Genomic DNA, 14,039 nt, shown 5'->3' with positions numbered 1-14,039 from the left:
CATTGATTATTCAAACGGTAAATGCTACCACTGCCTTAAATAAGGCTCTCCGATAAATGCAAAGTACAGACCTAAGTGACCTTTCTGTGTTGTTGTTTTTTTATACTGCTTTAGGTCTTTTCAGTGGCCCATTCATTTCACAGGGTTAAACACTGACACAGCAGAAGAAAGTTGTGTTAAAAGAATTCTTACCAAGATAAAAGCAAAGAGAAGAAAAGGGATTTATTACACAGCTAACTGGAAGTCAGCAGTTATTGACCATGTGAGAAGTATCTGAAAGTATTTTTCCACTCAAACCTGCTAATTATAAAATGTACTATAGCTACTATAGAACTAAATGAAAAACTAAAAATTAAGGCAATTTGGGTTTTTTTGCCTAAATGTATAACATATAAAATATTGTTATATTGTTATTTCTTTTGCAAAGCATGCTGGTTTTAAATGTGCTATGACTTGAAAAGAAAGTGTCAAAAAACTACTTACTCACTTATTATAAGTGGAATATATTGTTAAGCATACAAAAGCTTGTCTGGAGCACTCTTAGATAATCATTTATTTTATTAGAGCAAATATTACAAAATTAATTACTGTGTCATTTTGTAAAAAAACAAAAAATAGATATGTTGTACTTAATTAGCTTTCAAATGCACCATCAAAAAACAAGTCCACCAAAAAATGTCATTGAAATGTTACATAAAATACACATTTTATGTTAAAACTTTCACATTCAGGCAGAGCAGTGATTCTCAAACTGTCGGGGAGTTAAAAGAACATGAATATTCTTTTCTTTTTAATTTAACAAACGCAAAAAGAGTTTGTGAATGCTATTACTCTGAGCTTTATTTAAGTAAAAATCCACTCGGATCCTGTTTATTATTGTTTGAAATTGTGGGTCCCGTCCTCTTGTTAGCTTCTGCAAGTGGCTCGTGTCAGAACTAGTTTGAGAGCCAATGAATCAGAGAAGTGCAGCACTTCTCTACTTCACAACTGCACAGACGCGTTTCCATTTTTCATATAATAATAAACACTGACATCCTGTGGTGACAGATCGGGCCTGAAAAAAAACCCAGCCATTTGTGTCATCTCAGCATCAGCAGCTGTGCACGTCTCAGAGATGGTTGGCATAGCCTTCCTCATTGTCTGCAGAGTCAATGGTTTTTGTTCGCTGAGTTTGCACGGAAGCATACAGATCAGACACGGTGGAGAGGGCGTCCGTGTTACCGTCATCCTCCTTCTCTGACTCCGGTGGCTCCCCTACCTGCATTACATCTGAGTACTGTATCTGTGGACAGCTGTGACCAGCCTGCAGCCTGGGGCCCTTTAAGGTCAGGTTGGCATAGCAGTCGTGGTTTTTGGACTGGAAGAAGAAACAAAAAACAATGTAAACATGATCACACTTCAATGCAATGAACAACTAAAACTCTCCTTTCTGTCTGTGAAAAGACTTTTAACTAACTAAATTTAACTAAATTTAATGCTTGCGATATTTCAATATAAGAAAAAGAAGTGTAATTTCAACAGTACATCTCAATTTTCTTACGTGATAAAGAAACGCTGCTTTAGTAGATGAAAGAAACCTGTGAGTGCAACTCTATGCTTTTAAATTGTAAGAAATACATGTGTGCTTTTCCTCTTTTTTTAAATTTATTTTTTGGTTTTGTTGTGGACCCACTGTAAAAAAAAAAAAAACAAAAAAACAACAAATTTCCTTAGTAGATTTTTTTTTTTTTTTTAATTTCATCGTTTAATTATTTAGCTATTATTTAATTACTTTGGTTTAATTGATTTATTATCACTGGCACTGGAGAAGCCTTTATTGGCATGAAAAGCTATAAAACTGAGAGTTAAAAATTAAATAACAATTAAAAATAATAAAGCTATGCCCTTCTTCACATTGAGGCAAGGGGCCAGTTTGGAGTCTTTTCTGGGCCAATTCTGGATCCCAGGCCTTATGTTTGACACCCATGGGTTAGTAGGTCTAGACTGACCTATCCTAGAGGACCACTTTTTATGTTCCTACTATTACCTGATCTAGTATCATGCAGCTGTATTTTACTTTTTATGGAGAAATATTGTCATGAAGGTTTAATAACCTGTATGAACAGATGGAGAGCCCAATGTGAAGCCAGGATAAAAGATCTCAAACCTTCCAAAGAGTTTCAAAGAATCTACCTGTAAGTCTGATCTGACTCTCCGCTGATACTTCACATTTGAAGAACTGAGTGATGAGTGAGGGGGATTGTCTTCTGTTAACAAAGTTACGCCTGTGGAGAAATAACATCACGCTGTAATCTGATACAAGTGTACTAAAGCATGTGCACAGCCATATGCACGACCGCTTGCACCTACTTGTTTGCAGGTAGCTTAAGTTTCCATAAATAGGATTTTCTTCCATCTGCCTCAAGCTCTGACTAAAATTGGGAACACAGAAAGGAAAACGGAGTTCTTCACATGCAGATCTGTTTTACTGCAATTTGTTAACAAAAAAAACCACGTTACACACCTTTGCCGTCTTCTCAGTGGACATCTCCATTTTCCTAATACAAGATAAAGATGAATATATTCACAACTGGATCGTTTTCAGGGGTTTTTGTGTTAATTCCCATAAAATGCTGACTTTAACTAATTTAATTGCATTTGGATTTCTGATGTATTTTTGTTACAGGTAAAATGTAAAAATGTTAAATTTAATTAAATCTGGTCAAATCAAATGTATTTGATTGATATGCATTCAGTTTATACAAGCACATTTTTTTGAAATAATTGAATATTAGAATAAACAACTCTTTGATAATATATTTCAGTTGCATTTTTTTCAAACTATTGTGTCATGTTTACTGTGGGTGAAGAATCTTTTTTTGTGAGTGAGGATAGAGTAAATAATGTAATTACCTGAGCCAAATTTTGATACACAACAAAAAATATTCCATGCCAGTGAGATGATCAGCGCTGCACTGAGAACCCCTAAGGTCGCTTGTAATTCCTTAGATAAACAACCCAACTGTGAAGCTAGAAAAAAGAAAAACAAATATGAGTCGCTTTAAATTAATAAACTGTTTGAGCAACACTCACTGACCTCATAGTTAATCTCATACACGAAGGCAGAAAACTGCTATGTATGATTTAAAAAAAAGAAAAGGCAGGGTTTTTTACATAGCTGTGTCTATGTATGTCTTAGCTACCATTTACACATGCTCATTGTAGAGCTCGCAACCAACTTAATGCAATGTGTATGAACTGTGGGAAGAAATGGAAGCACTGTGAGAAAATGACTACTACTCACAAAGTGAGTGCTGTGCTTCATCACTGCACCACGCAACACAGAAAGCTAATTTTAGCAATTTGGGATGCCTTTTTTTCCTTTTTAGTTCACATTTTAAACAGATATTAAATAAGTGACTACTACTGATAATAACAATATTAATAAATGAAGAATATCCATCCATGCATCATGTAAAGTTTTTAAAATATGAATAAACAAAATAAAAATGCTTTTTTTATATCTCTTTAAAAAAATGCAGAACTAGAGGTACATGCTTGAAACTGGATTGTTCAAACAATGCTGAAGGAAATTGGGCAATAAACCAAAATGTGAAAACATGCACGGCATCAGAGTCCTTGAGCAATACATCTACACCAGCACTGAGCAGCAGAAAATGTGGTTTTGCTGAGAAACCTGCATGCATGGATGTGTGATGTGTGCAAAGTTTGCTGCAGGAATACAGACTGAGCAAAAGCATCTTGGGCGTATTTCCTACCCCATTTGCAGTGCTTTTTGATATACTATGTTTAACATGTTCCTGAAGCCTCATTGATCTCTAGTGAGTTAAAACATTCAGTCAACACACTGTTGGTTTTTGGTTTGCCACTAAATCACATAAAAAGCCTGACTGTAACTGTAACTCTTAACTGTGCAGCTGTGGTGTGCAATATCTCGTATAACTTTCAGCTGAATTTTGTTTATCTTCACCGTGAACGAAGGAGCACTTTAACGTGTTTTGACTCTGCAGTGGTGGAAATGGGTCCACATTCTGCCCGAGTAATATCTGGTGCATAGGATCTCTGTTACAAATCTAAATAAATAATTCAGCTTTGGTAATGTATCGCCTCATTAAAATGAGACACATTCTACGATCTTACACAGTATTGCTTTTTGCCTTTGGGCAAACTGCATCGTCCTAATTAAACTGCTGATGCCTCTGAGCGTTTATCACTGTCTGTTTAATCAGAATGCTGTGAGTCTGTACACAACAGACACTTCAAATGGCAGCTGTAAAGGCGTGGGAGAAAGCTGTGTATAAAAGAAACTGACCTTTTAGTAAGCTCAGTTTTGGGGGATTTTCTTTGTTTGTTTTTGGTTGCTGTGGTGATCATTTATTTAAAGCACTATTCACTGATTTAAAATCAAACTTGGAAACATTTTTATCATCCAGCTCCTGCCCCCCTGGCTGAAGTCCTACTGACTCTAATTTTGGATATGTTTCTCTCTCCGGCAGCATCTCAGGCAGGGGTGGGCGGTTAGTTTTCCCAAGGTGCCACATGAGAAACTGCAACTGCTGGGGAACCAACAAGCTGAACAGTTCTGCGCTATATTAATTTCATCTCTTTATAAGCTTATTGGTGTGCCCAGTGTAGTTTAATTCCTGGAATGATCTTTGTCTGGGTCTGTCACATTGTGCCAGACAGCATACAGTTTATTTTTCAGCACTTTTTTTTCAAAACTTTAAAATTCCATCTAGAAAGTACTGAGATTCTCTTACACTTCTATTAGAGCAATAACAGAAAAGATAGGGAAGTCCCACAAAAGCTGCTAACTAATCAAAATGCAATCTGATATGAAAATCAGCCTTTAACCTTTTTTACTCCCTCTAAAGTCAAACGGGTAAAGCTTAGTTCAATATAAAGCAGCATAAGAAGCATCATAAGCACTAACACTAACCATCTTTATTTATAAATAATGTAAAGACCTGATCTAACTCTAAGGAAAACTCTTGGCTTACATTACTGTAAAATCTAACAATGTTTGTATCTTCATTCAAGACTTACCTTGCTGAGGGGAGCTGCAATTTTCTGCCATGGCAGTGAAGTTTAACCAAGGACAATCCAAACTATACTCTGATAACAAACGTCTACTAAATCTTTTACACCTGTACTCTGTTTTTGACAAGCAGCTCTACAGAACTGGCTGCATGTTTGTGCTCACGCAGTAAGATGCGACACCAGCGTGTTTGCTTTTTTTTTCTTAAAGGACTGTTACAGGATGTGTGCTTTTGCAGAAAACCACAAACTTTTTTTAGACTACAAGAAAGATCAGGTACCAAGGCTGCGAACCTGCCCTTTCAGTGTTAAGGAATACAACATGAACAGTTTTGATTTAAGAGGATATGTCCTTTTTACTTTAAATATCCTGAAAAAGACATTTGATTGTCTTTGAGGCACTAAATATAATCCTTTAATTATTTCACACAACATCTGGATACTATGTGAAAACATATTAAGAATGAGAGCAAATTCTCTCCGTGGAGATAAAAACATTTCTAGTGGGGACAAATATTTGTAACTACTACAGCACAAACTCTAGTGGTTATGATTTTTACACATGCATGCATACAGATAAAAGAATCCATGAAAAGCAGTGATTTGTATATAAAAAATAAATAATAATAAAATGAGATTAAAAAAAATAAAAATGCTAACTGCGACCTTTAAGTTAAAAAAATCAACAAAAGTGTTTAATAAGTGCAAAAGACTAGGAAATTTAGACATATGAGGTAATAGATGTCAGTGATGGAACTTGGAAGCATCCTGTCAAAGTAATGGATCAACTCATAAACCAAAATAAATGGTATCTTTGTTGTAATCCTGCAGATGTTTTTATATGTCTTTAAAGTCAGTCGTGAGCTGCTGGGTCAAAAATATGCCAGTGGCCATGACAGAAAGTGAGGTTAACCAAATATTCTGGTAACAGTCTAACACATTCAGCACATGGTGGTGTTCACTGATTTAACTTTTTCATGCTGACCTCTTTACTTGGCAACACACACCTTAAATTAGTGGTTCATATTTTATAGCTGCAACATCAGACAACAGGAATTAGAGCAGCAAGGAGGTGTTAATGGATGTGTTTACAAACTAGAGGCCCAGTTTTTTAAGTCACATTCTAGTTTTGGTCACTTTGGGGGTAAAATATGAGTTTTTAGCTCTCTTTGTATCTTATTCTCATATCATCCAGATAAATCTGTTGGTATTTGGCTTCTGTAAGCCTTTTAAATCTCCTGGGTTTATCTTCATCTGATGACCGCTACAAAGATTCATATTTGACAGAGAATGATTGCCGTTTAGAAACACAACCAAATATTCATAACCTGTATGTGAGCATCTCAAACAGTTTGTTCAAATCAATAAAGACGAAGAGCAAATCACTGTCAGATGTAAGATGAATATTTGCATACATTCTGGGAATTAATTTCACCCGGTTCAGCAATCATTCTTCAGGATTCATTTATAGTGCTGAACTGCAGCTCCTAAATCTTCTGTATACAAACTTGCAGGAGCTGGCAGTCTGCTGATCAGCCCCATCTGTGTCAGCAGGCTGAACACTAGTTCAGGATGAGAGGAGCAAATGATAAGACTCTCACGGTCCATTTACTGAAGAAAGTGTGGGTTGAACACGTAGACAGCAGTGCAGTCATTTTTTGCCTTCTTCTGTGTATAAAGTGTCACATTTTGATTATTCAATTAAACCAGATGTGGGAAGGATTGTTCCAATCATCTTTTTGGGCATCTGAGTTATTTTTGGTTTAAACATTGATTCAAAAGTTACTGGTGCTGACATGGATAAAAATTCAGTAAAGAGTGGCTCAAGACATTTAGGCTGTCTTAGCTATCCCACACAACTCTGGGTGAGTTATTCTTCTGCAAGGAGTGTGGGCTATAGGTTAAAGCATGTCCACCTTTATACCACTGCACTCAAACAGCTATTTAAAGTCATGGATCTGCTCAACCAGGCAAAGCCAAAATGTGAGATCTTTTCATAATTTGTTAAAAGGAATGGCACAGAAAGAGCTGTTACACTGTTAATTAAATGGACTAACTGAAGCACTGCTCATCACACTGCATGTCTAATATCCTAGCTGTGTTACTCCATCCCGCTGTTTAGTATTCTCCACCTATAGGATCATTCTAATGCTACAGTGTATTTATTAATAGGAACAAATAAGACGAAGGAAACTAAAACTGACAGTTGTGGGAACGCTTGTGTTATAGTTAGGTACACCGGTCAAAAACACATAAAGCCACATTAACCACAGTGCGTCAGAAACTTTCCATTGTAAACAACTGCGGAGGTTTTCACTTGTATTAAGAGAATTTTTGAAACACCACCATGCTATCTGCTATGCAGACATTAATTAATTAATTTTTTTTATCTTCTGGTTTGTCTACCTTTGGCTACCCTCTTGTCACTCGGTGTGGTTTATCAAAGCCAGTCCCAGCGTTAGAAATTGCTGTAGAAATCTATGTATATGTCTTGTGCAACACCGCTTCCAAAAAAGTTAGGACCCTGGGAAAAATGTAAGTAACAACAGAATGCCAACATCTGCAGGTCTCATGAACCTATATTACGACAAAACAGAAAACATCAAATGTTTAAACTGAGACAATTTCATGAAAAATATTTTCATTTTAAATTTGATGGCAGCAACACATCCCACAAAAGTTAGGACAGGAGCAAGAAAAGGGCGGAAAAGTAAATGTCGAGACTAAAGATGGGCAGAGGTTCACCAGTTTGCAGAGAACTGTGTCTACAAAATGTGGAACAGTTTCAGAATAATGTTCATAAAATGTTCATCATAAATTTTGAAGACTGAATATCTCCTCATCTACAGTCCACAACATCATCATCAGCGCAAGGAACAAGGCTGAAAATCAGTAATGCATATTTCAGCAAGACAATGACAAGCTTTACATTTACATTTATTTACATTTTACACAGCTGATAGATAGATAGATAGATAGATAGATAGATAGATAGATAGATAGATAGATAGATAGATAGATAGATAGATAGATAGATAGATAGATAGATAGATAGATAGATAGATAGATAGATGTGTAAAACAGAAAAAGAAAAAAACACTGGACACAGTTTTCAGCCTCATGTGAAACACAGACGTGTCACAGTGTAGCCTGAAAATGCTTTTGTATTGAACTGATTTGCAAAGTTGTGACTTAAGTCTCTTAGACTCCTAATTAAGAGTCATAAATCCTACTTAAAGTAATAATAGCAGAGTCTCAGCATCATAGAGTTGAAGTTGAAGTACTCTGTATGAAGAGTGGCCCTTTTCACTGTCATATACATTAAGATTTTGGATTATATTTAGCCTTAATGCGAATCAAGGGATTTTAATGTCTCACCCACCTGGCCCTTCAAAAAAACATGGTGATTCAACTTAATGTTCCTGTTATTAACTTTTTAGGTGCTGGTGCAAAATAAAAGCCCTCAAAACAAACAGTTGTTAAACACAGTCTACTTCACATCCACATCCAGCCCAACAACTGTGTTAAAGATGGACGACGTGGCTCCACTTCATCCACGCTACAAAGTTTGCTTGTTTGTTTTTCCTCTAGGTGGCGGTAATGCACCACTAAGCTCTACGCACGCGCCATGAAACATGGAGAAGAAGAAGAACTCCTCTTACCCCGCCCCCTTCTCAGCTCCTGTCCTCTACTCCTCAAACTGCTGATGTGGTACTAACTTTAGCCTCCACCTCTGCAAACATGTTCAACTTCACATCAAAACTTTTGCTGCTTTTTCTCCTGGCCTTCCCCTGCGGTCTGATATCAGTTGGTAAGCATTTATTTATGTATTTATTTCAGTTGAAAGCAGGCAGGTAAATTTGTAGCCTCACTCCGCTGCTGGTCAGAAGTTTTTCGCCTAACATATTGACGTGGCACAGTCACAGGGCGATCCGACAGCTTTCTCCACAGCTGGGGCAGCTGCTAACGTGAATATAAGGCACGTTTTATTCTAAAAACATCTAGAGATATAAAATAGTCTGTCGCTTTTGTTGTGAATTAAAGAAAAAGCGGTCTTTTTCTTCGTAAGAAGAAATATATACACGTCACGCAAAGTTTAGTTTCCCTTTAGAGCCACAGAGGAGCTTTTTAATACAAATGTATGAAGTCGCCGAGGATGTAAGAACAGCTGGAGGCTCCCTCTCTTTTCTGGGACACGTCACCATAGATAAGATGTTCGTACTGTTTGGCTCTGCTAGTTTCTGCCCTGCTGACACACATTCAAGTGTCTTTGCTCCTGTTTCATTAAAATTGGAGGCAAGGTTGCCAGATTTATTACAACCATACGACCATTGCAACCGCTTTTTATTTGATTTTTCCTTACTTAAGTGTATATTAGATTTTCGCCCACATTTCCATTGCTTTTCTTCTTTAAATAACCAGCTATCACTTCATCACGTGACTTGCTACAGACATAATCTGACATAAATTGCTATGAAATAAAAAAAATACTGTCTGTGTGATGATGATGATGGCCAAATGCAGGACTTTCTTATCTGTTTTACACGCTGAATTAATCAAAGATTACAAGCTCAGATTGTCATATGAAAACTCCTAAAACATTTTTCCACTGTGTTAACCAGCATCATTCCCCTAATCCATTCATGTCTTCACTGTGGCTTCTGACTCGCAGGCCACGTTTATGCCGACTCAGACTCGGCCGAGGACATTGTCGAGGACTCAGATGCTGCAGTAGATGAAGAGGAAGATGATGAAGATGTCCTTGTTGAAGAGGATCAGATGCAAACCTCGGTATGTACAGTGATGGCGCAGCACAATTAAGCATACTAGTGGTGGTTTTACAATGTAAAGTTGTGTGTGTCATCAGGAAGGAGACGAAGATGACTCTGACGAAGCGGCGGACAAACTGTTAGCTTCTCACCCTGATGCCGACACGACGATCATCTTCACCACAGGAGAAGGTTGGTCTCGCTGTTTTTGTTAATAATTGCTAGAAAACTAAAGCACAAAGCTTAATTAGTTGTTTCATTGTGCAGAAGCCAGTTTTGTGGCTGTGTTAAACACATGGTATCTTCACATTTGTGTTTTTACTTTTATTCATTATTTACTTCTGGTCATGACACTTTTAGAGTTTCCTGCCAATGAAATTGTGCGGTTCCTGGTGGGTTTCTCCAACAAGGGTAGTCAGGAGTTCACTGTTCAGTCATTGGAGGCCTCCTTCCGTTATCCCCAGGACTTCCAGTTCTTCATCCAGAATGTAAGTGACGCAATGTGCTGCTTATCCTGCTGTAAAATGTCTTCAGGTCAAGTTCATAACTAAAGACATTTAGCTATGAAATTAAATTTAAGATGTTATTGGCTACCTTTAAGGCCCTCATAGTCTACATCTTCCACTTCTAACTACCACATGCACTAGTATATAAAATGTAAGAGGTGAGAGCATTTGCACTGAGTGCCTCATAACTCTGGAACAACCTGGTTGACATGGTCGGTCACTTTTTTTAAGTCATGCCTTTAAACATACTTTTATGGCAAGACTTTCCCTGAGTTTATATCAGGTTTTAGGTTTCTTTGAATTCTCTTTTTATTTCCTATGTTCATTACTTCTGTTTTATTCTCTTGAATGTTGAGAAATGCTGAAAAAATATATATAAACGCTCTCTATTCCTTTCATGTCTTAATGAAAAATAAAGTAAAAAAATGTTTAGGGTGGGATTGTACATCCATCCTTTCTTCCATTTATCCAGTTCAGGATCGTGGTAGGGGCTGGAGTCTATCCCGGCTACCACAGGGCGACAGACTGGTGATCTCTTGGGCCGGTCGCCAGTCTGTTGCAGGGCTAAAACACGCAGACAACCATTCACACTCACATTCACACCTATGGGCAATTTATAATCCCCAGTTAACCGAACCCCACTAACTCCCACATGTCTTTGGACTGTGGGTGGAGGCCAGAGTACTCTGAGAAAACCCACACAGACTCAGGGAAGAACATGAACTCCACACTGAATTGTGTAACAGAACAACTTAAATATCTGAATGATGCAGAAACATTAAAGTAAAATGATGTTTATTATATTTGTGCACATGCTCTCTTCATTTGTGAATTTCCCATTTCTGGGACTAGCAAAGGCTACTTTGTTTAGCTTTAATGAAATCTCAGAAATGGCAGCATGGTGTTTTTGTCAGCACTGTTGCTTCAAAGCAAGAGGGTTCCAGGTTCCCAGAGCGTTTCGTGTGGCGTTTACACGTTCTCCCCGGATTCTCTCCGGGTACTTTGTCCAAAGACGTTGATGTTAGGTTAACCGAGGAAACCAAACTAGCTCATGTCATACTTAAAGAAAATGATTGCTTAGTGTTTTGTGTGTTTATAGTTCACAGCTTTGCCCCTGAACACTGTCATCAAACCACAAGCTCAGGCCTCCTTCGAGTACTCCTTCATCCCAGCACAGCCAATGGCCGGTCGCCCATTTGGACTTGTAATCCTGCTCAGCTATCAAGACACTGAGGTAAAATAAGTGTTATTGTTTTAAAAGTTTATTTATTTATTGTTTTTATTGAGAGAAGGTGGGAGGGGGTAGAATGTGAAGATATCAGGCAGTAACTGTCAGGAATATTTTTCACAGCACACCTAATGATTATTCATGATTCATGAATATTAAAAGCCTTGAAGAAATCTTCATCAGCACTACATTTTGTTAGCAACTCTTTTTTTTTTTCTCTCTCTCCCATATTTTGGATTCCCAGGAGGGTCCTTACTGTCATCATTTCCCCCTGCTGAGCTTTGACTGCTTCTTTTCTGCACTATTAACAAATGCTGAGTCATTTTAATGACAAGTTTTAAAGAGAAGCTCCTAAATTCTTTTTTTTCCCCTGTTTGTCTTTTGACTTTTCTTTTGTAAAAAATAAATTTAGGGCAGCGTGTTCCAGACTGCCGTTTACAACCAGACTGTCACCATCACTGAACGAGAAGAGGGACTGGATGGAGAAACGTAAGCTTTTCTGTTCTTTATAATGTAAAGGCAAAATTGAAAATGCAAATGAAGTGTTTTGTGTCTTTTTAATTCCACTGGAGAAAACAAAAAAAAATGGAAATGTACAAAATTGTATTTGTCACGTCGTTTTGGCACATCCGGCTCTCTGCAGCTCTCCCAGAAGATTGCACTACATGTACAAACCTGTAAAAGGAGGTGTGAAATTGTCACAAAGAGACTCGCAGCCAGGATTGTGCTGCTGGTGCAAGACGTGCAAACTGTTGGCAGAAATATTAGTCGAGCTGAAGACAGCGTATTCCTTCTGGAAAAAAAAGTCTAACATAAAATTTGCAATCGAGATTGATAAATGGAGAAATCTGGCTTCTTCTTGTTTTTTGTGCTCTTGTGTATTTGTAACTTGGAGTTTTTGCTTTTATTTGCAGAATGTTTATGTACGTGTTCCTGGCGGGACTGGTATCCCTGCTGCTCTTCGGGATGTACCAGGTCCTGGACTCGAGGACGGTATGTGCTCGTCATCCCTGGCTCTTCTGTTTTTATCTAAGGATATTTTGTCTGCCCATGAGATGAAATGAGGCGCATCTTTATAAATCGGTGTAAACGTGAAGAAATGTTTCTGGTAAAGTCAGCATGATGGTGAATAAATTGGATTTAACATGACATAATGTGGTCTTTCTATCTTTGTGTGTGTTCTGCAGAAAAAGAGGCTTTCTGTGAAAATAGAAAAGGGCACTGCTGGAATAAATGATGTGGACATCAGCTGGATTCCTCAGGAGACTCTTAATGTCATGAGTAAGTTCATTTTGCCCAGCTGTTATGATTACACTGCTCCACTCACCCTCTGCTTTTTGTTTTCTTACTGTGATTGTGATTTATGAGTATTTGATCTTTACTTCCTGTGTTTCAGACAAGGCTTCCCCTAAAGCATCCCCCCGGAAACGAACCAAGAGGGCGGCTGGGACAGACCAGTAAACGTGCTGGCTTCCCTTTGTCATTATAATCTTGATCAAACTTTCAGAACACCTCACAACAATAAGTCAGTTCATATTTACAAAGAATGAGCATATCTGGAATTCAGTTTTTGAAGCAGATTTTTTTTTATGTTTGAGAATCGGAGATCGATACAGTCTCAAGGTATTACATGCTGAGAGGATCCTGGGTTCCTGTGCTCTCATTGGACCGTGACCATTTAAACACTAAGAAGACTGAACTGTGGTTCATTTTAAAGGGACTTTTGTATCTGTGTGTGTATGTGTGTGAGAGAGAGAAAGAGAGAGGTGTAATGGGAAAAATAAGACAATCAGTAATTAAGATTACAAGGGCTGGCTTGAACTGCCTTCTTGAAGAAGGTTGAATTTGAGTTTATTGCCACCCCTCCTTTTTTCTTTTTTTTTTTTAATACCTGTTTTTCTGGATTTTATGACTTCAGACCATTCGTGTTTTATTTGTATAATGAAAAAATCACAGTCTTCTCTATCATCAAACCCTTCCCTGCCATATCTGGTCTCTTGCAAAGAATGCAGTTGATTTTTTTTTAATTACCACACATGACTCACACATAACATCCATTAATGATTTTATTTTTTTTTTTAAGTGGTACAGTGGCAGCTGCTAGTACAAATGTCGAAACCATGTATCTCAGTGTCTCTGCAAGTCAATTTTGCCGCCTTACTCCTGAGCAGAGCATTTCAGAGTCTTCAGTCAGTGTTAGTGATGCGGTCTTTCAGGTTGTATGTCAGTATTTGTGATGCAACGCCTTCTGAAAAACAATAAAAGGCTAAACAAAGTGTTTTGTATTTTTGTATTTTGTATTTACTCAGATTATCTTTGTGTAATATTAAAAATTTGTTTGATCATGTAAGTGTGAAAGTGTGCAGAAATCTGCAGAAAGAAAGGAAAAATCAGGAAGAAGACAAATGCTACATGTTTCCACAACATTTCCACATTTTCCCTGTGGAACAAAGTAAATATTTATTTTCCCAACCTCAGATATGTGATTGAGGGAAAAAA

The 14,039-nt window shown here is 37.5% G+C and overlaps 2 protein-coding genes across 2 annotated transcripts; one reads left to right on the top strand and one right to left on the bottom strand.

Moving 5' to 3' along the window:
* Positions 1-633: 633 nt before the first annotated feature.
* LOC134627887 (signaling threshold-regulating transmembrane adapter 1-like) lies at positions 634-5,157 on the bottom strand. Its single transcript, XM_063474345.1, has 6 exons — positions 5,047-5,157; positions 2,893-3,009; positions 2,504-2,537; positions 2,350-2,411; positions 2,173-2,264; positions 634-1,357 (listed from the first exon to the last, which is right to left on the bottom strand). Exons 1-6 carry the CDS (start codon positions 5,075-5,077, stop codon positions 1,109-1,111), a joined length of 585 nt encoding a protein of 194 aa, XP_063330415.1. The 5' UTR covers positions 5,078-5,157; the 3' UTR covers positions 634-1,108.
* A 3,547-nt stretch (positions 5,158-8,704) lies between these two features.
* On the top strand, positions 8,705-13,830 carry LOC134627884 (translocon-associated protein subunit alpha-like). Its single transcript, XM_063474339.1, has 9 exons — positions 8,705-8,848; positions 9,710-9,828; positions 9,905-9,998; positions 10,167-10,294; positions 11,412-11,546; positions 11,953-12,029; positions 12,455-12,533; positions 12,728-12,821; positions 12,937-13,830. Exons 1-9 carry the CDS (start codon positions 8,779-8,781, stop codon positions 12,999-13,001), a joined length of 861 nt encoding a protein of 286 aa, XP_063330409.1. The 5' UTR covers positions 8,705-8,778; the 3' UTR covers positions 13,002-13,830.
* Positions 13,831-14,039: the final 209 nt, after the last annotated feature.

This window comes from Pelmatolapia mariae, linkage group LG5 (assembly GCF_036321145.2).
Source record: "Pelmatolapia mariae isolate MD_Pm_ZW linkage group LG5, Pm_UMD_F_2, whole genome shotgun sequence".
Lineage (NCBI taxonomy): Eukaryota > Metazoa > Chordata > Actinopteri > Cichliformes > Cichlidae > Pelmatolapia > Pelmatolapia mariae.
Note: the sequence above shows the minus strand (reverse complement) of the source record. Positions and strands in the feature narration are given on the sequence as shown.